Source organism: Panicum virgatum, chromosome 4K (genome assembly GCF_016808335.1).
Source record: "Panicum virgatum strain AP13 chromosome 4K, P.virgatum_v5, whole genome shotgun sequence".
Classification (NCBI taxonomy): domain Eukaryota; kingdom Viridiplantae; phylum Streptophyta; class Magnoliopsida; order Poales; family Poaceae; genus Panicum; species Panicum virgatum.
The window spans coordinates 5,301,273-5,325,772 of record NC_053139.1 but is presented as its reverse complement, the minus strand read 5'-3'; the positions used below and the strand labels follow the sequence as shown (position 1 = coordinate 5,325,772).

The window sequence follows — 24,500 nt, the reverse complement described above, 5'->3', positions numbered from 1 at the left end:
GGCCAGCTTGTACTTCCACCAGCTGAGCTAACGCTCATTCGCTTTGGAGTTGCTCCTTATTATTAGCTTGCTGTTTTGACTCCTCGGCAATTTCTAATGTTTCCAAGGTGATTTTTATTAGGTCATGTAATAATACAGTGTTACTCAAGATGTTGCTTTGACCTGAAATATCCTGCGTTATATATTACATCTAGAGCATATATTCAACTATACATGAGGCGAGCTACGCACAAAATAGCGCCTCTTCTTAAGTTTATTTTTATTGTTCCACTAGTGTATTTAACTTGAATTTCTCCAACAACTGAAATGCTCTGTAGCACAGCATGGGACTAGTGTCGTAATAACATGAAATGTTTGAAGCTTACCATGGCTAGTCAACTAACCATATGGCAGCATTTATTTTGTAGCCACGTCAATTGGTTCCATATCTTTGAACTTCAACTCTCCTCATTAGCACTACATTCATCTAAGAAGTCAGTGTTTACAATTATAAAATCAGTTTCACCCAGGCTGCAATTTTTATGAGGGGTAGATATATGAAACCGGTCCAACTTTGTGTTTTTTAAGGCTGAGAATGGTAGTATACAATAGGTAATTTGCGCTGGACAAATATGCACAACACTAAGCCCCATATCCAATGGGAATATATTTTTTATGCACTTTTGAAATGAAAAGAAAAAAGGAAGGATTTTTTCTAGTCCTTCAAATTTAATACTCATTAGACAGAGTTTCTTTTTACAAAAAAATGATATAAACTTTAACACTCAATTAGATAGAGTTTCTTTTTGGTAGAACATGGACGCAAAATATGCTACCACTCCACACCTTAGCACCCAGTAGAAACAACAATCTGTAACAAAAGGGGTCCAAATCTCTAAACTCTTGTAGAGACTGTATCCTTATAGAGATTGTATCATTATATTTCTAAACAGAATTAAGACCTCTATTATTTAATTAAGCCGAATCATTTAATTTTTTTTGTATAAACTAGACGTGACGCGTGTCACTAGACGACAACTTAGCACCTAGTGGACACATGAGATAGGCATGTAACAACAAGGACGTATCAAGATTTCTTTTAGAAATCTATTAGATTCTTGCAAATCTCATTCTGCATTTATATGGTCAGATGTACTTATGAAGTAAAGTACTCTAGGCTAAATTATCTCTAAACATTTTTTGGGCAGAATCAACTCTAAATATTCTACCCATAAAAAAACTCTAAAAATTCAGTTGATATTTTATGCTTACGGTGAAAAATAAGCACCCCTGTACAGTGATGATTTTTTGATGAGAGGAGAAAAAGACGAACGCGTGTTTTTTTCCTTCCATATATAATATAATAGCCATAAAAGCTCACGCTTTACCAACTCCTACCCGCCGCGGGCCGCGGCGCCCCGTAGTTATCTGACGCGGCCACGCGCCCTCCCTTTACACCAAGCTTCACACGTCAACCTAACCCACTTTTTCTGCAACCTGACCCCAGCTCACATGGACCCGCAACTCAGTGAGCGTAGGTATACTCGAACCCGGTAGCACACACCACCACGGCAGCTGGCGCCACCATGTTGACCACCGGTAGCCGGTAGGCTGCCAGCCCCACAGGCCGCACCCACAAGGTCACGAGCCGCTCATTTCAAAACAAAACGCCTCCCCTTCTCTTACCCTCTCTCCTCCGCTTCACCACTGCGCGCTGCGCCCCTCCTCCTCTCCCCCACCAATCCTTGTTCATTTTTTTTAATCGAAGCGACTCCGCGCCCAAGTGCCCAACTCGTCGTGGGCGGGCGGGAGCGCGCGCGGGGGCCTAGGGTTTCCGCGGGCGATGGAGGCGGCGGCGGCGGCCTCTTCCGCATCGGCCTCGGCGTCCGGGAGCCGGTCGCGCCCATCCACCAGCGCCGCGCAGGTCTGCCTGCCCCCCTCCCTCCTGAGGTGCTGAGGTTTCGCTTGCGCGGGCCGGCGGGCGGTTCGCGTCTCGGGTCGACGGGGCAATGTGGCCTGTGGGTAGTATTTTGTTGCCGATGCGGCGGCGATCGCTCGGTTCGGGGGAATTTGGGCAGAGATCTGACGCGTTTGTGGGGAGTTGAGGTGCGGGCGCCGGATTTCGAGGCGGTCTTTGGGCTTCCTGCTTTGTTTGTGCGGCTGCGCATGCGGGCTCCGGTGGGGACGTTTTGGTATTTGCGGCGGCGGTAGGTGGGGTTGTCACGGTGTTTTTATTCCTGGAAACGGCTTCGGTTTTGTTGGGGTTATTTTCAGAGACCGGATAAGTGTAATTGTCAACATTTGAGTCATTGTACTGCAATTGATAAAAAGGTAGGAACAAGAGGAGCTACATTATCTTCAGCTTGATGCTGGAGTCCACATTTTGTCTATGCGGCTGCATTATTTTTTCCCCCCATTGATGTATATGAAATCTGAACTCATTGTATTCCTTGTGGACATACCACAACCAGCACAATAAGGAGCACTAGAATATAAAAGAAGTTTTTCTCATGTTCGTAGACAGTACTCAGTTCTCAATGGTACCTTACATCACATGCTAATCAGCCACTGCAACACCATTGTTTTTTTATGTTTTTCTTATCAAATAAATACTCCCTTTGTTCCATAATGTATTAGGTTTCAGTTTTGTCTGAAGTTAAACTTCTCTTACTTTGACTAAGTTTATACAAGAATATAATAACATCTACAATACCAAATAAATGCACTATAATCCAACCCGTCGTTGTTGGTGTCGTGTGTTTTTTTTCTTCTTTTTCCTGGTTATGGTCTCCCAGGGCTATATCCTTGTATTTTTTTTTCTGCTATATCAATAGAAACACACTCGTCGAGTGTTGTTCGTTCAAAAAAAATAAAAAATAAAAAATAAATGCACTATCAAGACATATTTCATGTTGAATTTAGGTGAAACTACTCTAGTATTGTGGATGCTGGTACATATTCTATAAACTTGGTTAGAGTTAGAGAAGTTTGACTTAAGACAAACTAAAACCTCTTACATTTTGGAACTCCGAAGTCAAAGCACAATATTCCTTTTTTTTGTCGCAGTAATGCTCATTCTTTGCAAAATTTTGGTGCCAATAATTTGTTCAATCTTGTATTTCCAATTCATTTATGCTCTTTTCATTTGAAGAAATAAGAAATAAAATGATCATGGTACACATCTTAATATCTCAACCATATCAGAATGAATAACTAAATAAGCATCTTTTGCATAATTTCATGTAAACAGTGTTGCTCACACAAGATGATGCGAAATATGGATGGTAGCTGGCCTTATCCAATGATGAAGTTATGTTTTAATACTATTATATGTAAAATCTGGATCTCAAATCAAAACATTCTTTAACTCAAGGTGGAGTATATGTCTACATTTTGCTCATCTTTTAAATGCATCAAGTCACTAATTTAAAACTTAGGGATTTGATGTGTATTGTGTTTCTTTGGATTGTTTGTTTCTGTATAGTGCATCTTTCCCCCCTAGGCTAACTTGCATCTTGGTTGCACAAAATGGTTAATAATTAATCTGAAAGTGATCATCCACTTTTCTGTCGTGTGCTATTCTTATTAAAAATGTTGGAGCTGTGCAGATAGAAAACTAATTGTTGGGTTGCGATAATGATCATGTTTTCTGCCTTGAGCTGTGTGCCATTCAAGCACATTAGCTGCCGTTTGAATTTTGTACTACATCTGTTGTGATAAAGTTACTTGATTTTGCTTTTCTTAGGTTATCAGTATTACGGGTGTGCGTGCTGAGGAAGAAAATGCTGCCTCCCCCTATGTTTTATCTGTAATTGATTCACTAAAGAAGAGGATCACTGCAGATCGTTTAACATACATCAAGGTACCTTCAAGCTACATATGTATTTTTTCTGAATATTTACATCTGATATTTATGTTGCTGATTTTCCTTACGTTATGATTTTTTTTCCAGAATAGAATAGGGGAGAACAAGGCTAACCTCAGCACCTTTACACAGAGGACTTACAATTTGTCAAAAAATAGGCAAAATAATACATCAAAGGGTACTGATTTAGCACCAAATTTGCTCACGAAAAGGCAAGATGATGCACTATGCACCCTGCATAGTGTTGATGTTTGTCCTGCTGACAAAGACGGTAGCAATTTTCAAGATGAAAGTCCTTTATCCTCATTGAATGTTATTTTGATTGGAAATCTCGGTGCAAAGAATGCTATCCGACCAATTAAACTACCAGAAGTGTCAAAGCTTCCACCCTATACAACGTGGATATTTTTGGACAGGTTAGTTCATAATCATATGCTTTTCTCAACATTCCCAACACCCTGTGTGCCTCAACTAGGTGCTTACAATTGAATGTGGCGTATACACTGTACAACACAATACCAAGACTCCAAGAGCATTTTGTTTTCAACCTTCGAGCTTGAATTTTTCTAGTGATTTTTTTTTCGTATCAGTAATATCTTTGTAGTTGTTAGATCCGTGTACCTTTTCTGCTAAGTGCAAGGATGGTTGTGTTCACTTGGCTGAAAAAAAAGCAGAGTTGTATGCACGATGTAACAATTCATTTTTTTTTGGTATGTGCAAGATGAAGGTCTCATGTTTCCTTGAGATGTAAGATTTTTCTGGGATTTCATGCAGGAACCAGAGGATGTCAGAAGATCAATCCGTACTTGGTCGACGGAGGATTTACTATGATGCCAGTTGTGGCGAAGCACTAATTTGCAGTGATAGCGAAGATGAAGCCATTGAGGATGAGGAGGAGAAAAAAGAATTTAAACATTCAGAAGATTGCATTATTCGGTAAGGAAGCTCGATTTATTCATTTTCCTTTAGCATTGGTGCACATTGCCTTATGTTTAAGTTAGGCTCTAATGTTTGGTGATGCATGTGACAATTTTACAAAAAAAATTAGTAAAGGAATCCTGTTGCACTTGCATTTCTGTAAGGTAAATGTTACATTTGTCATTTTTGAGAAATAATATGTATACGTGGCGAGAAGACATTATGTGGGCCAGTTAGAGCCATGTAAGTTATCTATCGTAAGAAGACATTATGTGCCTGTTAGTAAAGGAATCCTGTTGCACTTACATTTCTGTAAGGTAAATGTTACATTTGTCATTTTTGAGAAGTAATATGTATATGTGGTGAGAAGACATTATGTGGGCCAGTTAGAGCCATGTAAGTTATCTATCGTAAGAAGACATCATGTGCCTGTTAGAACGTATGGTACCCCCAAGTGATTATATGGAGTTTATAGCACGATTAGACTTTTGCAATAATGTTTTTATACATATCACTCCATAAATGTAGCAAAACATAGTTGAGCTAGTTTGGTGGCAATTGAAAAAAAACAATATCAAAAATTCATTTAGGTTAATCAGTGCAAATTATGAATTGTCTGAGAGCCTGAGAGGCTTGTTTTCTACAGTGCTGTTTTGGTTAATCAGTGGGCTAAATTAATGCCAAGCTTCGTGCGATGGGCCAGTTAGCGCATTGAACTCCGGGAGTTGTTGAAACTCCTGGATTCGAATACCTTCTTAGAACAAAGCGAGGCTGAAGTCTCAGCAGACTTCAAAGCATGCTTATACCAAACAAGAATCAAGTCATCAAGTTTGAGTTTGTCAGGAGACTGTTCTAGCATATTGTTTCTGTTATACAAAATATGAATTTTTATCTTCTTCAGAAGGATATATCAACAATAGATTATGGATTCTGCTATATGTTTCCCACATGCTTAATGTTGTCTAATAGACTGCTCTTTGGCTCCTTGTTAGGATGACTGTTCAAGAGTGTGGCGTGTCAGATGCTGTATGGCAAACGCTGGCTCAATATCTTGAGAGGGCTACTGATGACATAAAGGCTAGTTTTATCTTCATGTGACTATGAATCTCGTGTCTGCTTAAGGTTTATTTGGCCTTTCCTTTTCCTTTTTCTCTAGCATGTCTGACATATAAAGCACATGCTCTATTTTACAGGCCAGGTATGAGATCCTGCATGGTGAGAAAACTCAGGATTCTTGTAAGAAAGTGACTGAGCAAAATGTCAAAGTGGAAGATTTGTACGGTGACAAAGATTTGGATGCAGCATTGGATTCCTTTGACAATCTCTTCTGTCGACGATGTCTAGTATGCTCAACTGTTATCTTTCACATCTTGTTTTCTTGAACCTGTACTAATGAACGCTGCTGCTCTTTGGTGATGCTTAAAGGTTTTTGATTGCAAGCTACACGGGTGTTCTCAAGATTTAGTATTTCCTGTAAGTTTTCCCAAATTGAAAGAGTTAATTTCCAAAAAATTTATCTTTACCTGGCCTCTATCTTCTTTATACAGACAGAAAAACAGCCAGCTTGTAATGGCATTGGTGATGGTGTACCCTGTGGTCGTCATTGCCATAAACAGGTTCGTATTTTATCGTGAGTGATTTTCAAAAAGTGGCTTGTGTAGTGTAACAATTCAGCCTACTTAATCCTGAAGCATAAGTGAACGATTTTGCTTTGATATTTAATTTGCTAACAATATTTTTGCAGGCCTCTGATCCGGATTCTGTAGCTGCAATTGATCACATGCTTATTGATGGTGAGGAACCAACTCATTCATCAGGCAATGCAACGAACAAGCCAGGCACAAATAGAAAAAAGAATGGCTCCAGCGGAAGGAAGACTAAATCTCAGCAAAGCGAAACCTCTTCAACTGCAAGGGCTGTTTCGGAAAGCAGTGACTCAGAAGTACATCCAATAAGCAATAAACCTCCACAGCCCTCCCCTAGTCCCTCAAAAGTTAAAATTGGCCCAAAAGGTGGAATCAGAAAGATTACCAATAGAAGAATCGCTGAGAAAATTCTTATGAGTGTGAAAAAAGGTCAAAGAGAAATGGCATCGTCGGATTCTAATTCTGTTAGTGAATCCCCTTTGGCAGCAAGGGACATAAGAATTCTACTTAGATCTGATGCACGAAACGGAAATAAGGAAGCAATTGTATCCTCTGAATACACTCCAAACACAAGAAGTACCAGAAAGATGAGTACACCTCAAGTTGGGAATAGCTCAGCTTCAGCTGAAGCTCATAATGATTCAATGGAGGAAGATGGTTACGATACTTCAAGGAAAGAAGAATTCGTCGATGAGAATATATGCAAGCAAGCGGATAACTTTAGATCCTGGAAGCCAATTGAGCAGGGACTTTTAGTCAAAGGATTAGAGATTTTTGGAAGGAACAGGTTTGCCTTCTCCTAACATCCAGCTCCAGATAGCTTATTGTTGTATCAGAGTTGTGTTCCATCTGGATGCTCCCTTAATCTCCATCTTGAAAGTCATCTTTTCCTTCACCTTGGGTCTCGAGTCACCATAGAAGCATCTCAGATATCTTTTCTATATAATTGTAAAAAGACAAATTTAATCCTGGTTAATCTAATCTCAATAGTCACACTGAACCCATGGTTTGTCTTTCATGCAGTTGTTTAATTGCTCGGAACCTTCTTGGAGGAATGAAGACATGCAGAGATGTTTTTCAGTATATGAATTATATTGAAAACAGCAGTGCATCTGGAACTCTTAGTGGTGTTGATTCTCTTGTTAAAGGATATATAAAGGTTTGATTCATTGTGTCCCTCACCTCTTAATGCATGCACTCCAGTTACTAACTTAATTTGGTGTCGCCCATGTTGATATTGCAGGGTAATGAATTGCGCTCGAGATCAAGGTTTTTCAGAAGGAGAGGTAAAGTGCGTCGTTTGAAGTACACCTGGAAATCTGCAGGTTACCATTCTATAAGGAAAAGGATTACAGAAAGGAAAGGTCAGCCCTGTCGACAATATAATCCTTGTGGTTGTCAATCTGCATGTGGGAAGCAGTGTCCATGTCTCACAAATGCGACATGCTGTGAGAAATACTGCGGGTAATTACCTATTTTCCTTTGCATCAACTTATATATGAACATGCATTCTTAATACGTTCTGTATGGATTTTGCTTATTTATACTGATGATGCAGAATTAACTATTATGGTTTTACCTACCCTTTGCTGGTACTGGAAATATTTTATCTGTTCTGCCAGATACTTGACCTTTGTTTAGAATTCAAACATTTCTATGCTCCTCTTATAGCAGGCAGACTCTAAATCAGGAATGGTTGCTCTTCTGGTTATTAATGGTGTTGTTTTTGCTTATAAAAAAAGAATCTGCAGTATGTCGCTAGAGTTCAGAATGGTTGCTTTTGCTTGTTAGTTGTTACCCTTTTACTCTAGGAACATTTGAGTTCAAAGGTTTTGCACAGGGACATTTGGATTGTTGCCTGGAGCCATGTTGCCAATTTTTTTATGTAGACCATGCGTCCATGCCCAGTTGTGGCTGTTTGGATTGACGCCAACGCTTGGCTCGCCCATGCTCTTGTTGGCTCACAGTCGATTCATACCAATGTACAGGAGATGCGTGTGGTGTGGAATCCTGTGCCATTTATTTGGCTAACACCAACCTGTTTGCAGGGCAGGCACAAGCACAATCCAAACGAACACTACCATTTCTACTGTGTTGAGTGTTTTTGTTTAGGTTTTTCTTTATAGTTTTTATTGGAAAGGAAATTCGCATGCGGTTTAACATGTCATCACCATCCTGTGTCTTTTGTACTTTATTGATTCACCATGTCGCTTTTGTGAAACTTATTGCCTCCCTTATGCATTCCAGGTGTTCCAAAATTTGCAAGAACCGTTTTCGAGGTTGTCATTGCGCAAAGAGTCAGTGTCGCAGCCGTCAATGCCCGTGCTTTGCTGCTGATAGGGAATGTGATCCTGATGTTTGCAGAAACTGCTGGGTTGGGTATGTATTTGAAAATCTGAGATCCTTTGGGGGGGGGGGGTGTATTGTTTCTTAGTCATGATTATCATCTGTTGTGATATCTCCAGGTTATTTGTTCTCCAATCACACTTTGGTCATTTACCACCTGTACCATAATGAATTTATACGCTCCTTGTATTTCACAACCTGAGGTCTCGGGACTAGTGGTGTCGTGCATCTCAATCATCTACAAAGAAGTAAAGCTGTAATTGTAGTGCAAAATTTCCTTGTGAGGTTGGATTAGTGGTTGGGCATATGCAATTTCATCTAGTCTTAGGAATATTGATCACCAAGAAGCGCATGAAGATTCTTGATTGTTTAGATTGTAATATCTCAATATACTAAATTCTGCATATTAGTGTCTTGGAAAATAGTTGATTAGATTTAAGATGATCAATAAGACTGATTGTAAGTTACACCCACAATCATCAATTGCAATAATTTGGAATTGTCTTGCGATGCCTTATGCTAAATATTGACTGCCTTTGCAATTTTAATGGGGCTGAAATATCCTTGTTTCCCATTTTAAAATATTGAACTCGAGTCAAATGCTACACATGCTTGGCTGTAATGTAAATATTACACATGCTAGACCAGAATCATACAGAAACTGAACTATTCCATTGCACACTTATATTTTTTAACTTACAGGTGTGGTGACGGTACATTGGGAGTTCCAAACCAGAGGGGAGATAATTATGAATGCCGGAACATGAAACTGCTTCTCAAACAACAACAAAGGGTAAAGAGTTTTGCTTCGATAATATATCATTTTGTTTGTAATTCCATTGAGATGATAATTGATTTGTGTTTCCGTTTGTGGCCATTGTTCGAGAAAAAAGAACCACAATCCTTCGACAGGAGAGTGTCCCCAAAAAAATTTCTACAGTACCCGTCACATCAAATGTTTGGACACATGCATGGAGCATTAAATGCAGTTGAAAAAAATAACTAATTACACAGTCTAACTGATTAGCACGAGATGAATCTTTTAAGTCTAATTAGTCCATGTTTGGACATTATTTGTCAAATAACAACGAAATGTGCTACAATACCAAAACCAACAACTTTTCACCAACTAAACAGCGCCTAAATGTGATGTACATGGACTTGAGTGCAAAGGCCTAAATCTATCTATTCTGAATTGGACTTCTATTGTGAGGCAACACATCTTAGTAAAATATTGTTACATTGTGACATGTCTTAGTACATTTGATCTTTTCATTTCGATAGATATTTCATCAAAGGCATACATGTGTTATCTTCTCAGGTCTTACTTGGAAGATCCGACGTTTCTGGCTGGGGAGCGTTCCTGAAGGTAAAACAATTCATCTGATCTTTTCCATTCCTTTTTCCCTTCATCCTATCTAATCTCTTTTCTTAAATCTTCAGAATAGTGTCAGTAAACATGAATATCTTGGCGAGTATACCGGGGAACTAATCTCCCACAAGGAGGCAGATAAGCGTGGAAAGATATATGATCGTGAGAATTCATCATTTCTTTTCAACCTGAACAATGAGGTAGGTCTGCAAAATTATCATCTACAAGCATTCAGTTATTAAATACTTTGCTGATCACCTTTACGTACCAGCCTGGTACTGTTGCTTTGCGTTTCCAAGTTTTTCAACTTCATACGTCTGATTTGTCTAGCATCCTGCCTGTCTGCCACATGCTGACTGCTACCATTTGAATGCAGTTTGTTCTTGATGCATACAGAATGGGTGACAAGCTGAAATTTGCCAACCATTCCCCTGATCCGAATTGCTATGCCAAGGTTATTATGGTAGCTGGTGATCATAGAGTGGGCATATTTGCCAAAGAAAGAATCCTAGCTGGTGAAGAGTTGTTTTATGATTACCGCTATGAGCCTGACCGAGCCCCTGCTTGGGCCCGAAAGCCAGAGGATTCCCGAGGAAAGGATGATGGGCAACCATCCAATGGGCGTGCAAAGAAGCTCGCCCAAAATACCAGAGGCTGATTCCGATTCTTTCATTGGAGGGCCTAAATTTGGCAGCCATTCAAACCTGGCGGGAACATGTCATTCATAGCCCCCAGATTTATTTGAACCCATTGTCATCGTAACTTGAATGTTTCATGGTTTAGTCTGAATTTTCCATTCTCCACGGTGGCTGGTCCTGCCATCCGTAGAATTAGGTGGTGGGCGACTCATCAGCTGATGCAACATGAGTTGACAAATACGTTGCGTCTGCTCCTTGAGAGCCTGATTCTTGTGGAGTATGATTAGAGTTCTTTTGAAGCAACAGAGTTCTACCGCAGTTCCTGTTTACTGTATCCACAAAAGAAAGGGTAGGTTCCTGTTTACTGTATCCACAAAAGAAAGGGTAGGGACATACTAATTCATGTTACGATGGCTAGGTTTAGTCTCAATTTTTTTTTGGTTCTTTGGAAGTGCATGACTTATCATCTAATTATTGACCATGTTGCATTGATCCGGCCTACATGGAATACAAAATGTCCAATTTTATACCCAGACATTAGCAATACATGATCTATACTCAAACCCAAAAGAGAAGTGTGAGTTCATGTTGGACTTTATAAAAAAATTATCTATATTAGACTTGTTATCTAACAGGCAATTTTTTGGACTAACATAACAAGCAGCATCTTCTCCGCTAAAGTTTCAAGTGAGCAAGGCATTGATAAATGATAAGCATGTTCTGTCCCCAATTCAGTCATGATGACCGTAGAAAAGCGTGGCCGCGACGACTTGGGCCTCGTAAACAAAATTGCTATGAGCTGCCACTAGTACGCTACATATCCTTTTCGTATTTATTAAGAATCATTTATTTAGTTTAACTGTGCAAAGCAACAGTTCCCTTTTCCTGAAGTAGACATGCGTATCTGCCTTGCACCACAATTTCACTAGCAACTGCATATCCTGTTCACGAACAACCATCATTATTTTGGATTGCACTTTTTTTTTTGAGAAGGTAACAATAAGAATGTGATATTACAGAGTACCACGCAAGCTAAAATAACAGCTCTTTTCAAAAAAAAAAAAAAACAGCGGTCGGATTCATCTTAACTATAACCAATCATTTTTCAAAGAGTTGCTTATGTAAAAAAAAGGGTGGTACTTTGTAACATCATGTGCTTATCGTTACCTTCTAAAAAAAATGTGCTTATTGTTACTTATGTAAAAAAAACGTGGTACCTAGTAACATCATGTGCTTATTGTTACCTTCTAAAAAAAATGTGCTTATTGTTACTGCACACGATGTGAAACTTTTTATTGTATAATACTAGTACATGGAAAGTTTGTACTTCACTATCTTTTTTCTTCCCCGTTAGCACATCAACAACAGCCGGTTTGATCCAGGCAGGGCGCTTTTCGTAACAGTTAGACGTAGCATCTCGAGGCGTCCGGCCGAAGCCCTTTTAAAATGTCGCGGGATGGCGCGAGGGTGTCCACATGATCGGCTCATCCCCGCGGACGCAGCCGAGCCGAGAATTCCACGCCGCGCCCGCGTCCACTCGCGTCGCGGTGCACGCATCGGCGTCACGTGACGGTGGCGGCGACGTCTGGCGCTACAAGAAGCCCCGCCCGGCGGGCTTTCTCAGCTTCAGCGAGAGAGATGGAGCAGCAGCAGCGCGACGGCGATGGCGGCGCGGCGGAGGCGGACATCGAGCGGCTCCCCGCCGACCTCCTCGCGCACGTCCTCTCCCTCCTCCCCACCTTCCGCGACCTCTCCATGTACGGGAAAGCCCCACTCGATCGCTTCCTCTCACCGACGGATTCCTGCTGCTCTGCTAGTCTCTGCTTCTTGGCTGATGGGCCATGTCGATCCTGACGCGATTTGCTTGTGCTCTGCTTTTACCTGTGGCCGTCAGGGCGGGGGGAGTGAGCCGGAGATGGCGCCGGGCGGTGGAGCGGTCGCTGGCGTCGCGGCGGCGGCTGAGCTTCGCGGGGCAGCGCACCGGCGACGACACCGCCGCGCGCCTCGTCCGCGCCGCCGTCAACCTCCGCGACCTCGACATGTGAGTTCAACGGCTCTCGCCGACGCTTCAACCTCTCTCCATCGATCGAGCAATCCTTTCCTAACGCTGCCTCCCCGTTCTTGGAGTTCACGAAGCTGCTGGGGCTGCCAAATCACCGACGAAGGCTTGATCAAGATTTCGTCCGCGGATTGCGTCGGGAACCTCACGTCCATATCGCTGTGGGGGTTGGCTGGAATTACGGATAAAGGCGTTGTCCAGCTGGTGAGAACGGGAAAGTTCTTTTAGATTCCGTCTTGTCAATATTCAGATTCAGGTCAATAGCTTTGCTAATTGCTCCACCTGCTTCTTTTTCCAACCAAAAAAAATGAAAGAAATGGCTGCTGCTATTTTAATTAGCCTGATTTTTTTTGTAAAGTGTGCTTAAATCAATTTTCTTGGTCATTGAAATCATCTAGAGATTGATATGTTAATTGATAGGATGTTAACGTCAAGAAAAAGTTGGGTCGCTTTACAATTGCTAACTTGTCTGGCTTTGCTTCTGTGCATAATTTTATTCATTCTTTTCTTGGTCATGTACCCATGTATAATATAGACTATTAGGTTGTTACTTTCAGAGTGATCCATGTTTGGGTTGAATTCACCTCTCTCTATCTGCGAAGTTTTTTTTTTTGACAATTTGATTAACTCGTGTAAGCATGTCTTTGAGGTGTTAATGTCCATTATAACAAATGTGCGTTTGTCAAACTTCCCTGCAGATTTCTTGAGGTTCGTCCATCATTGCTTTCATTTTTTTCGTAGGCCATGTACCAGTGTATTAGACTTTGCGACATGCTGAAGAAATCAGAATGATCCATGTTTGAATAATATTTAAGTAAATACAGCTCTTATCTACAACGCAAAAGTTTTCTGGCAGTTTGGTGATCCAGACCACTAAGAACTTTCTTAAGGTGCTATTTTCCTTCATAACAATAGCACATTTTCTCAAACTCCCCTGCAGGTTTCAAGGGCTTATTCTCTGCAGCACCTGAATATTGGTGGGACATTCATCACAGACGAATCCCTGAATGCAGTCGCAAATAGCTGCACAAATCTGAAGGTGTGCTCTCTTTTCTAAACTTCAGCAAACTATGAACCTGACGAAGTACCTCATGAAAAATGGGTCTATGAACAGTGCAATCTGTAGTTTCAAGATACTTCTAGTAGAAGGTACTTGAATTATGGCATTATTTTGGTACTTTGGAATCAACTAGTCAATGAGGAAAATAAAAATGTGGAACAAATCAATGAATGGTTGGAACTGAAAGCAAATATGGCACGGGAAATTGGTGATTGATTAACGAGAGTACATGGGGTACATTATATAGACAAGGATCGGTATCTAGGGTTTATAGAACACACCCAATCAACGGAGATCCTTGTCTAATCGAGATCAATTACCATAACCCATCTAAAGCCCTAGCCGCCTAGGCTAGGCGCCAAGGCCCAAAGGCCGGCCCACTATAAGCCTTGCTAACAGCCTCGCTAACACGCCCCCGCAGTTTGATCGTCAGCCACCGCGCACGTTCAGACTGGACCTGAACTCCGTGAACACAGAAGAAGGAAGTCCCTTGGTGAAGATATCGGCATATTGTGAGGAAGTCGGCACATGAAGAACTCGAAGATCACCAATGGAAACCCGCTCTCGAACGAAGTGGAGATCAATCTCAATATGCTTGGTTCGCTGACGCTGAATCGGGTTGGAGGACATGTAGACGGCGCTGATGTTGTCACAATACACCAGCGTAGCTCGGCGAACAGGGGCATGAAGCTCCTGAAGCAGCTGGCGCAGCCAAGTAGCCTCGGCGACACCGTTGGCCACGGCGCGATACTCAGCCTCGGCACTGGATCTGGAGACAGTATTCTGACGCTTGGAGGACCACGAGATGAGATTGTCCCCGAGAAACACAGCATAGCCCGAGGTGGACTTGCGTGTATCCGGACAACCAGCCCAGTCAGCATCAGTATATACCACAAGATCAGTCGAGGAAGACGGTCGCAGCAGAAGGCCGAGGTCGAGAGTGCCACGAACATAGCGAAGGATGCGCTTCAGAGCCGCCAAGTGAGGTGCCCGAGGATCATGCATGTGGAGGCAGACCTGCTGAACAGCATAGGCAATGTCTGGCCTTGTGAAGGTCAAATACTGTAAAGCGCCAGCTAGACTGCGAAAATCAGAGGCATCGTCCACAGGAGCACCATCAGCTGCGGCCACCTTGGGGTTTGTATCAACTGGAGTTGAGCACGGTTTGCAATCAGCCATGCCAGCCCTGTCCAGAATGTCCAACATATACTGCCGCTGAGAGAGAAGTAAGCCATCACCGCATCGCTGAACATGCATACCAAGGAAGTGATGCAGTTCGCCAAGATCCTTCATGGAGAACTCATGCTGAAGTGCTGCAATAATCCGCTGAAGGAGAGCCTGAGAGGAAGCAGTGAGGACGATATCATCAACGTATAGTAACAAGTAGACAAGATCTGAACCCCTCTGGTAGACAAAGAGCGACGTGTCTGTCTTGGCTTCAACAAAACCCAGAGACAAGAGGAATGTGGCAAATCGACTGTACCAAGCACGGGGAGCCTGCTTCAATCAATACAGGGACTTGTTGAGGCAGCAAACAAAATCCAGATGAGCGGAATCCTCGAAACCAGACGGCTGAGCACAATAAACTGTCTCTGACAAGGTGCCATACAGGAAGACATTCTTCACATCCAACTGATGAATGGGCTAGCGCCGAGAGAGTGCCAGAGAGAGAACAGTCCGGACAGTGGCGGGCTTGACGACCGGGCTGAAAGTCTCTGCAAAATCCACACCAGGGCGCTGAATGAAACCTCGAAGCACCCAACGCGCTTTGTAGCGCTCCAGAGTCCCGTCGGCGTTGAACTTGTGCTTGAAGATCCACTTGCCGGTGACGATATTGGCTCGCAGAGGACGAGGCACAAGATCCCAAGTGTGGTTCTTCATCAGAGCATCATGTTCTTCTACCATAGCAGCTCGCCAATTTGGGTCGGCAAGAGCACTACGGTAGGTCTTCGGGATGGCGGAGAGGGGTGCGACGTGGTACAGTGCAGGCATCCGAAAGCCACTCTTGGCTCTCGTCTGCATGGCGTGCTGATTGGACGGCGGCGGTACCACAACAGCACCAGGCGGTGCCGGACCAGCACCAGGGGGCAGCTGCGGTGGCGGTGCCGGCCCAGCACCAGGGGGCGGCTGCGGTGATCCAGCAGGCCGCGGCCAGCGCGTGTACACATGAGTGATCACGCGCTGGGGGGCACGAACGTCGAAGGAGGCGTCGTGGAAGCCGAGGGCGCCGAGGAAGCTGGAGTCGAGCAGGAGGGCAACGGCGCAAACCCTGGTGGAGGGCCGCGCGCTGCCGAGGAAGTCGAAGCCGCACGTGGCTGTGCGGGCGTGTCCGGCGGCGTCGAGGTGGATGAGACCGGGACTGGGAGCGCAGGGAGCGCTGCCGAACTAGCCAGGGTGTCGGCAGGCGATGCCGAGGGGGGCGCAGCCGCACGTGGCTGTGCGGGGAGGGAGTCACCAGATCCTGCAGGGAGAAGCTGCTGCACAGGTCCGATAGGAGCTGGCATAGTGTTAGTAGCATCCAAAAACTCAAGATCCTCCGGTGTGGAAGAGGAGCCGCGCTCAGCAAAAGGAAAAGCAGACTCATCGAAGGTGACATGACGAGATATGATCACCCGGTTAGAGGAGAGATCAAAGCAGCGGTACCCTTTATGGTGAGCGGAATATCCCAGGAAGACACATAGGGTGGATCGGGGAGAGAGTTTGTGGGTGGCGGTGGCAGATAGGTTCGGGTAACATTTGCAACCAAAGACGCGAAGGTGGTCGTAGGAGGGCACGGTGCCAAAGAGGGCAGCGTGTGGTGTGGAGAACCAGAGCGTCTTGGTGGGCAAAATGTTGAGAAGGTAGGAGGCTGTCTGCAGAGCTTCGACCCAGTAGGAGGGTGGAAGGGAGGCCTGAAACAGAAGGCAGCGCACAACATTGTTGAGAGACCGAATGAGGCGCTCAGCCTTACCGTTTTGGGGCGAGGTGTAGGGACAGGACATGCGGAGGTGTATGCCGTGGGTGAGGAAGAACGTGCGAGAGCTGGAGTTGTCGAACTCCTTGCCATTGTCGCACTGAACTGCCTTCACGGTGGAGCCGAACTGAGTAGTCACGTAGGCAAAAAAGTGAGCTAGCGTCGAGTAAGTATCAGACTTCAGTTTTAAAGGAAACGTCCAGGTATAATGAGAGCAATCGTCAAGTATAACGAGATAGTATTTGTAACCAGAGACACTAAGAACAAGAGATGTCCACAAATCACAATGAATGAGTTCAAAATTACTGGACGCTCTAGACACTGAAGTACTGAAAGGGAGACACATATGACGACCAAGCTGCCATGCGTGACACAGTGAGGAGCTACTATCATGGGAACATGTAGGAAGGCCGGAAGACGACGCTAGCTTGGAGAAGGCCTCGTGCCCAGGATGACCGAGGAGACGATGACAGAGTGAAGACCCATAGGTGGCGACCAGGGAGCGAGCAGCCGGAAGACGAAGGGGGAACAACGGCCCTGAGCTATTGCACCTGACGATCACATTCCGAGACTGAAGGTCCTTCACAGAACAACCAGACGGGTCAAACTCAACAGAGCAATTATTATCGGTAGTGAACTGGCGAACAGAAATAAGATTCTTAATAAGTTGTGGAGAAACCAGAACATTATTAAGATGCAAGGAAGGATGAATAACTGTGGTGCCAGTAGCAGTGACAGGTAACAAGGAGCCATTACCGACAATGATTGATGAAGGAGTAGGGTACCACATGGGAAAGGTATGTGAAAGAATATCAGACTGAGATGTCATGTGAGAGGTAGCACCTGAGTCGAAGTACCATTCGTTACTGGGCTGCGACTGGTGCAGCGTCATGGTGCTGAAGGTGGAGGCGAGCGACTGCTGATCCCAGGAGGGCGTCCCGGCCAAGGGGTTGTAGAACCCTTGCTGGGCGCCCCACTGGCTGGAGGAGTCCTGCGCGGAGCCCGGGGCCTGCTGGTACTGCGCCTGCTGGAGCTGCTGAGCGAGCATGGCCTGCTGCTGCTGCTGGTTCGGCTGAACCAGCATGGCCTGCTGCGGACGTGGAGGGAGTGGCGCCAGGGGAGGCCGGGGACCAGGCCACATCTGGATAGACCCGGTCCATGGGTTCCAGAAGGACGGCCAAGGGGAGGCCGCCGATTTGGCGCTAGCAGCCTGGCCACCGGAGGGCGCAGCAGCGTCGGGGGCCCGGGTGTTGGCGCTGTTGTTGCCGCCGTTGCCGCCACCGCGCCTCGAGCGTCGGTTCTTGGGCTTGGAACCGGGCGTCGAAGGTGTGCTTGAGCCAGCGCCCCCGGAGGCGGTGCCCCCGGAGGGCGCGACTTTCTTTGGCGTGGACGAGGCGACGAACGCGGCGGGCGGTGCCGAGGAGGACTTGTGCGCCTTGTTCATCTCCTCAAGCAGCAGCTCAGCCTGGGCCTCCTTGAAGGTCGGGAACGGGCGAGCGCGACGGAGATGAACGCCGATGCTGGTGAAGCGCTCGTTGAGGCCGCGAAGCACGTTGAGGACGAGCGTGCGGTCCGAGACGGGAGACCCGAGATCATCGAGCTGATCAGTCATCTTCTTGAAGCGCCGGCAGTAGTCGGCGATGGAGAGGTCGCCTTGGGAGAAGCCGTGGAACTCGACGTCGAGGAGGATGGTGCGAGTCTCGCGGTTCCCCAGGAAGTGTGTCTCCACAGCGACCCACAGATCGCGTGCCGTGGCGCCGCGGCTGGAGATGGCCTCGGCGAGATCGTCGGAGAAGGTGCCGGTGATCCAGGACTGGACAACGCAGTCCATGCGCGCCCAGTCCGGGGAAGCAGGGGCGCTGGCGTCGACCAGCACGTGATCCTGGAGGGAGAACTTGCCGGTGGTCAGTAGAAACTGATCACGCCAGCTTGCGTAGTTGCCGGAGTTGATGTCGAGGATGGTCGTGATCAGACTCCGGATGTTCTGGATGGAGACGGCCTGGGCGTGGAGGTTGAGGACGGCGGCGGCCTCGTGCAGCATCATGGCGGAGTGGAAGTCGTGGTGCTGCAGATGAGGGGATCCTCCATCCTTCTGCTCCTGGGCGGCGGCGTCGGGGCACCGGCTTCAGTGCGAGCGGCGGCCGCGCGATCCAAAGCGGCCTGGATCTTCGCGGCGGCGGCATCCCGCTCCTTCGTGGCGGCGGCGGCCTCGGCCTCGGCGGCGGCGGCGCGCTGAAGGGCAGCAGCGCGTGCGGCTTGGGCGTGCTCCGTCTCCAGGGAGCGCTCCTTCTCCTGGGCGACTGCATCGGCAGCCGCTTTGGCGGCGGCCTGCTCGGCGCTAGGGGAGGAGGGGCCAGCCATGGCTAGGGTTTGGGGCGCAGCGCAGCGGAGCTGGCGCGCAGGGAAGGTGGGCGCGGCACGGCGGGGGCTGGCGCGCGAGCGCTGCACGGCGAGGTGCCGGCGCGCTAAGGCAGCGGAAGACGAATCGGGAAGAAGACCCGGACTCGTGATACCATGAAAGCAAATATGGCACGAGAAATTGGTGATTGATTAACGAGAGTACATGGGGTACATTATATAGGCAAGGATCGGTATCTAGGGTTTATAGAACACACCCAATCAACGGAGTTCCTTGCCTAATCGAGATCAATTACCATAACCCATCTAAAGCCCTAGCCGCCTAGGCTAGGCGCCAAGGCCCAAAGGCCGGCCCACTATAAGCCTTGCTAATAGCCTCGCTAACAGGAACAAATTAATGAACTTAGTTTGTTGGGCCTATCACAGAACAGTGGTCCATCCAATTTTTGTCCATGGTACATCTGCTGGGAGCAGATTAAGCATAGCTATGACTTATTATGTGTAATTAGGTGATAAATTATGCTAGGTAACAACTGAGAATTCCTTTTCTCATTGTTTATGTGATCCGAATATGCATACAGGAATTGCAGTAGCAGATGTGACTCTGCTGTTCTCTTTGTATGTTCCTTTTAACATTGTTCTTTCTCTATGGTAGCTTTCATAATCATAATTCAGATCACACTGCTTTAGAACAAACAGGGGGATTCAGTATCAGAGTACTTAGGCCCGGTCAGTATACATGAATATATCATTGCTGAACTAGTGTAAACTAGACTTTTCTTTTTTTTTAAAAAAAAAGGTCAATCACTTTCATGAAGATAGATTCATATATATTTATACATGATTTAGTAAATTCATGAATAGAGGCTTGGACTATTTCTTTCATGCTTGTCCAAGTTTGCAATATAGTAGAGAAACTGAGGTTAAGTAGACTATTTGGTGGTGTTTCATTAGCTTTCAGTTTGGTGGTTAATTAGAAGTGACTTCTTTAATGCAATGAAACACAATTATCCTTTGTGTTCAAGAGGAAAATATTGATCCTAACATCTACATGTACCACTACCACATTCTTGTACTTGGTTCCTTGGTCCTGTTATAGAACAGCAATTCTTTTAACTTGGGTCTGGGGGTCACCAGTGGCCAGATACTTGTCGTGCAGATTCAGGTAACCAATGGCGCTAGATATTGAGATTTTTCTCAGGGTTCAGGTCAGGATCTGGACTACAGTAGTTGACAACGATGTTTCTGTTTATTCTTATTGGGCCTTCCGGACCATCCCTGGCTGTCTGGCTGCTAAAGCACATGAATGTAGGCTGCTAACAGTTTTTTCTAAAGATTTGTTGGGGTCCAGTTAGCTTTCAGTCGAATACGGTGTTGAGTGGAATAGCTCTAGGAGCTATGAGCCCGGTGTTGAGTGGAATAGCTTTAGGAGCTATGAGCCAAATCTGATTGCTGAATCTATATAGAGCCTAGCCCTTAATTGGGAAGACATGGGCTCGATAGTTTCAGAACGTTCCACCCTCTAGTGATTACAGAAGACCTGTGCAGTTTCAGTTCTGCAGCAAAGTAAGGCACCCAAAGGAGTTCCAAAGTACCCATGTCATCAGTTTTTTTTTAAAAAAAGGAAGACCTGGCATCACTTTTACTGTTCTGCACAACATAAAACAAGTTTTTGTCAAAATAAAATTGCATTGCTGCCATGAATATGATATAAGCTTGGTCAGCACACCGAAACTGCAACGTGCTAATCATCAGCAAGTTCAGATCGCTTGAAATGGAATCTTGCAAGTGCTTGGAAGATGCAGTTGACCTGCATGCTGACAGTGTGGTGGGGGTGGCTTTCTTCCATGTGCAGAGCATCATCCTGTGGAGCTGCCGCCACGTGACGGAGGCCGGGCTGGTGGCGCTGGTGAATAAGTGCCGGCGGCTGGAGTGCATCAACGTGGGCGGCATGCGGGTGCCGCCGGAGAGCTTCGTGGGCCTGCTCTCCATCAGCCCCGCCCTGCGGATCAGGTCCATCCCCCAGATCCTCAACGCCGGGGTGCAGGTCTCCTGATATGTGTCTGTCCATGATCACAAGGATTATCACCAGGCCAGCCATGAGCCCATCACTGGTTCATGGCAAGAACTGTCAGAAGGGATCCATGAAAGGATCGAATGTTTGTTCACTTGTTTGTGTTGTGTTGATTGTTATTCTCCAAAAAAAAATTGATTGTATCTTAAAATTATACCATCATGGCAGCACAGAATAGTTTGGACCATCAGAACCACAGATTGTGCAAGTTACAGAGCAGATATATCTCAAAGTGCTGATTGCTGAACCGTCATGCATGGACGATCTGATGTAGTATCATATAGTAATGCTCAGTTTGATGGGCGATCTGATTAAAAAAAATGGTTAAATAAGACTGCATGATACTACTAGCTTGTGGATAGAAACCTTTATAGTACACTCCTTCAGAATCTTGTATATGTTTTTTTTACAAAAAGGAAAATCGTTGCAAATAGATCGTTTAGAGTCTTACTTGGATACCTATGTTCCACCAAGATGAGGTTCAAGACAGCAGCGTCTCACCAACCATTCACTGATTCACCCACCCTTGAGACAGGGACGCGCACCCAATTCCGGCAACCTGCTTAAAACTGTCCTGGCTGGAACCCACTCTCTGATGGGTTGATTTCATCGCACGCCACTTCCGGTATGTGATGATCAAGCTACCACAACTGCTACCCCTGAGGCCCTGACTTGAATGTCTGACTGACAAACTGGTTAGTTTCTGTTTCTCTGCCGGTTTCTTTGCCAATCTATACTTGTCTACATGAGTAGGTTTGCTCTAGGATTTTTTGCAATTCATGGCAATGGATCTTGTGACTGAGTTTTTTTTTTGAAAAAAATCTTTTCCGCTCCTACTATATGTAACGTTAGAATTGACATGCCAACTACATTCTGACTGATCTTTCTTTTGTTCCTGTATCCACATCAGCACATGGCCACATGGGCACTCAACTTCAACTACTAGTCCTCTGACAGAGAAGCTTCTGTTCACAATTAGGTCGTTCGGCCAGCTACAGCCTACAGATGCTAGTAGCAAATATCTGCACGCAGCTGTCGCTGTCGATGAACTCCTCGAGCAAACTGGGTGCCATCTGCCATCTCTCTCGAAAGATGGAAGCATCCAAAAGATGGGGTAGTAAAACTTCAAAGCAACGCATACACCAAACAGGAATCGAACTCTACACTTCCAAGATGAATGCAAAATGCGCCGAATTTGGCAGCTTCGATCCGACCAAGTTACCGACTTCAACAAATTTTTACTGAATTTCGGTTGGAGAGTATCAGCATCGACTAAAATTCATCAGCAATTCAACTGTTGCCAAGCTAGTGCGAAGCATAAACGCAGGATCTTCATGGTACTATGAAATTTATATTATAGTCTCGACATTTACGCATGAAAATGATGACAGTTTCCAAGATTACAGGGCCAAGAAAGAGCCAAAAAAAGAAAGACGGTGAATAATTAATTGATGCTGCGCGTCGTCTATGATTGGAGTCGGGCGGCGGCGGCCGTCGGTGCGGTGGCCGGTGGGGGGGGGGGGGGGTGGCAGCCGGGCCTGGCCACGCTCACTTGACGCGGCGGCAGAGAGTGACGCCGTCGCCGACGGGGAGCTGGCAGATCTCGACGCGCTCGTCGGCGGCGAGCGCCTTGTTGAGCACGAGCACGAAGTCGCGGTAGTAGCGGATGTACTTGCGCATGGGCGCGTCGTCGGGGAGCACAACGGAGCCGTTCCACAGCGTGTTGTCGTAGCCGATAAGGCCGCCGAGCTTGACGAGCTTGAGCAGCCGCTCGTGGTAGTTGAGGTAGTTGTCCTTGTCGGCGTCCACGAAGACGAAGTCGAAGGTGCCGTGGTTCTTCTCCTGCACGCACGGAGGAGGGAGAGGATTCAGAGATCGCACGGGGGGTCTCGATTCCGCCATTTCTGGACGGGCGAGGTGACGGGCAAGGGGAACCGGGCGGCGGCATTCCGTACGTCGGCGATGAGGTCGTCGAGGACGGGGAGCGCGGGGCCCTCGCGGAAGTCGATCTTGTGGGCGACGCCGGCCTTCTCGATGCAGGGCAGGCCGAGCTCGTAGTTCTCGCGGTTGATGTCCATGGCCAAGATCTGCGGGCCGAGCCAGGAAATCAGTGGGCTGCTGCTGCTGATGCTCAGGAACAGGGAAGGCAGATCTGGGAGGGAGGGAAGGGATGAGCTGACCGTGCCGTCCTCGGGGAGGGCGAGCGCGGTGGCGAGGAGGGAGTAGCCGGTGTAGACGCCGATCTCCATGGTCTTCTTGGCGCCGATGAGCTTGATGAGCATGTTGAGGAACTGCCCCTCGTCCGCCGACGTTGTCATCAGGTTCCTGCATCGCATCACCAAAGGCACCATCTCTCAGATCTGATCGATCATCGAAGTTCGATTCGCAGCGAACAGGGGCTGAGGAAGATACCAGGGGTGCTTGGCGGTGATCTCGCGGAGCTCCTTCATGCTCTCGGGCTCCCGCGGGTACACGCTCGTGTCCAGGATGTACTGCGGAATTTCCCGATCCCGGATCAGTCAGGTCAGAGTCAGACCCAGCCAGCAAACGAGGAGGAGGAGGAAGAAGAAGATCCAGAGCGGAATGGGGGCGGGGCGGTCAGGCAAGTACAGTACCTGGTAGAGGTCGTCGCTCTTGAGCAGGCTCTTGTGCCCCACCTCGGAGTGGCGCGTCTTCTGCTCGCCGTTGCCGTTGGCCTGCTGCTCCTGCGCCGGCTGCTCCGCCGCCGTGCTGGCCATCGCCGACGCTACAGTTGGCGCTGAACGGGTCCGGGAGATCTGGGTAGGAGCGGGGAGCTGTGGGTGGATTGAGATGGACCGACCTCGGGTTGGCTGCCGCGGCGAGGCCGGCGGGTGGCGGCTTTATATAACCCGCGGCCGCGCTGCCAGGCAGGCACCGCGATGACCAGTACGGCGACAGGTAGAGGGATGGGTGGTGGAGCGGAGGGAGATGGGAGGAGAACGCGACGAGGTCGTGGCCTGCGTGCGAGCAACCGTGACGGTGGGGCCGGCGCGTCAGCGGTCGGTGTGGGTTGGTGGGGTGGGGCGGCCGCGGCCGCGACATGGGGGCTCGGTTTCGGGCCGCCCGGTGGAGGAGGTGGGTGGCGGCTCGGACCGCTGGATCCGCCCGGATGTGGCGGATGGCCGGCGGTGCCCCGGTGCCCGGTGGTGGGGAGTGGGGTTGGTGGGAAAGGGACGCGGCGGACGGAGGGGCCTTTTGCCTCAGCTGGCCC

General features: G+C 46.8%; 3 protein-coding genes across 5 annotated transcripts; 2 read left to right on the top strand and 1 right to left on the bottom strand.

Moving 5' to 3' along the window:
* The first annotated feature begins 1,673 nt into the window (after positions 1-1,673).
* Positions 1,674-11,215, top strand: LOC120702724 (histone-lysine N-methyltransferase EZ1-like). Its single transcript, XM_039986647.1, has 16 exons — positions 1,674-1,903; positions 3,725-3,841; positions 3,932-4,260; positions 4,619-4,780; positions 5,755-5,839; positions 5,956-6,105; positions 6,188-6,235; positions 6,310-6,378; positions 6,507-7,195; positions 7,432-7,567; positions 7,652-7,872; positions 8,656-8,787; positions 9,457-9,547; positions 10,076-10,123; positions 10,198-10,326; positions 10,503-11,215. Exons 1-16 carry the CDS (start codon positions 1,823-1,825, stop codon positions 10,782-10,784), a joined length of 2,769 nt encoding a protein of 922 aa, XP_039842581.1. The 5' UTR covers positions 1,674-1,822; the 3' UTR covers positions 10,785-11,215.
* A 938-nt stretch (positions 11,216-12,153) lies between these two features.
* LOC120702722 (F-box protein At5g67140-like) lies at positions 12,154-21,515 on the top strand. 2 transcript variants are annotated; one of them, XM_039986646.1, is made up of 5 exons: positions 12,154-12,521; positions 12,659-12,805; positions 12,901-13,027; positions 13,764-13,862; positions 21,050-21,515. In XM_039986646.1, the coding sequence occupies exons 1-5, from the start codon at positions 12,403-12,405 to the stop codon at positions 21,248-21,250; spliced, it is 693 nt and encodes a 230-aa protein (XP_039842580.1). In that variant the 5' UTR covers positions 12,154-12,402; the 3' UTR covers positions 21,251-21,515. The 2 variants fall into 2 exon arrangements, with proteins under 2 accessions (XP_039842580.1, XP_039842579.1); XM_039986645.1 differs by having other exon boundaries at positions 12,253-12,521; positions 12,892-13,027.
* Positions 21,516-22,581: 1,066 nt separating this feature from the next.
* LOC120702721 (caffeoyl-CoA O-methyltransferase 1) lies at positions 22,582-24,175 on the bottom strand. 2 transcript variants are annotated; one of them, XM_039986644.1, is made up of 5 exons: positions 23,884-24,175; positions 23,681-23,760; positions 23,449-23,593; positions 23,224-23,355; positions 22,582-23,110 (listed from the first exon to the last, which is right to left on the bottom strand). In XM_039986644.1, the coding sequence occupies exons 1-5, from the start codon at positions 24,004-24,006 to the stop codon at positions 22,817-22,819; spliced, it is 774 nt and encodes a 257-aa protein (XP_039842578.1). In that variant the 5' UTR covers positions 24,007-24,175; the 3' UTR covers positions 22,582-22,816. The 2 variants fall into 2 exon arrangements, with proteins under 2 accessions (XP_039842578.1, XP_039842577.1); XM_039986643.1 differs by having other exon boundaries at positions 23,224-23,593.
* Positions 24,176-24,500: the final 325 nt, after the last annotated feature.

Excerpts from the sequence above, each read along its gene's own strand:
- LOC120702724 (XM_039986647.1), top strand. The coding sequence starts at position 1,823 with ATGGAGGCGGCGGCGGCGGCCTCTTCCGCATCGGCCTCGGCGTCCGGG. Across the intron at positions 4,261-4,618 it reads ACGTGGATATTTTTGGACAG|GAACCAGAGGATGTCAGAAG; the intron begins GTTAGTTCATAA and ends GATTTCATGCAG. Across the intron at positions 8,788-9,456 it reads TGCAGAAACTGCTGGGTTGG|GTGTGGTGACGGTACATTGG; the intron begins GTATGTATTTGA and ends TTTAACTTACAG.
- LOC120702722 (XM_039986645.1), top strand. The coding sequence starts at position 12,403 with ATGGAGCAGCAGCAGCGCGACGGCGATGGCGGCGCGGCGGAGGCGGAC. Across the intron at positions 12,806-12,891 it reads AACCTCCGCGACCTCGACAT|TTCACGAAGCTGCTGGGGCT; the intron begins GTGAGTTCAACG and ends CCGTTCTTGGAG. Across the intron at positions 13,028-13,763 it reads ATAAAGGCGTTGTCCAGCTG|GTTTCAAGGGCTTATTCTCT; the intron begins GTGAGAACGGGA and ends ACTCCCCTGCAG.
- LOC120702721 (XM_039986643.1), bottom strand. The coding sequence starts at position 24,006 with ATGGCCAGCACGGCGGCGGAGCAGCCGGCGCAGGAGCAGCAGGCCAAC. Across the intron at positions 23,761-23,883 it reads AGAGCGACGACCTCTACCAG|TACATCCTGGACACGAGCGT; the intron begins GTACTGTACTTG and ends GAAATTCCGCAG. Across the intron at positions 23,111-23,223 it reads TCGACGACCTCATCGCCGAC|GAGAAGAACCACGGCACCTT; the intron begins GTACGGAATGCC and ends CCGTGCGTGCAG.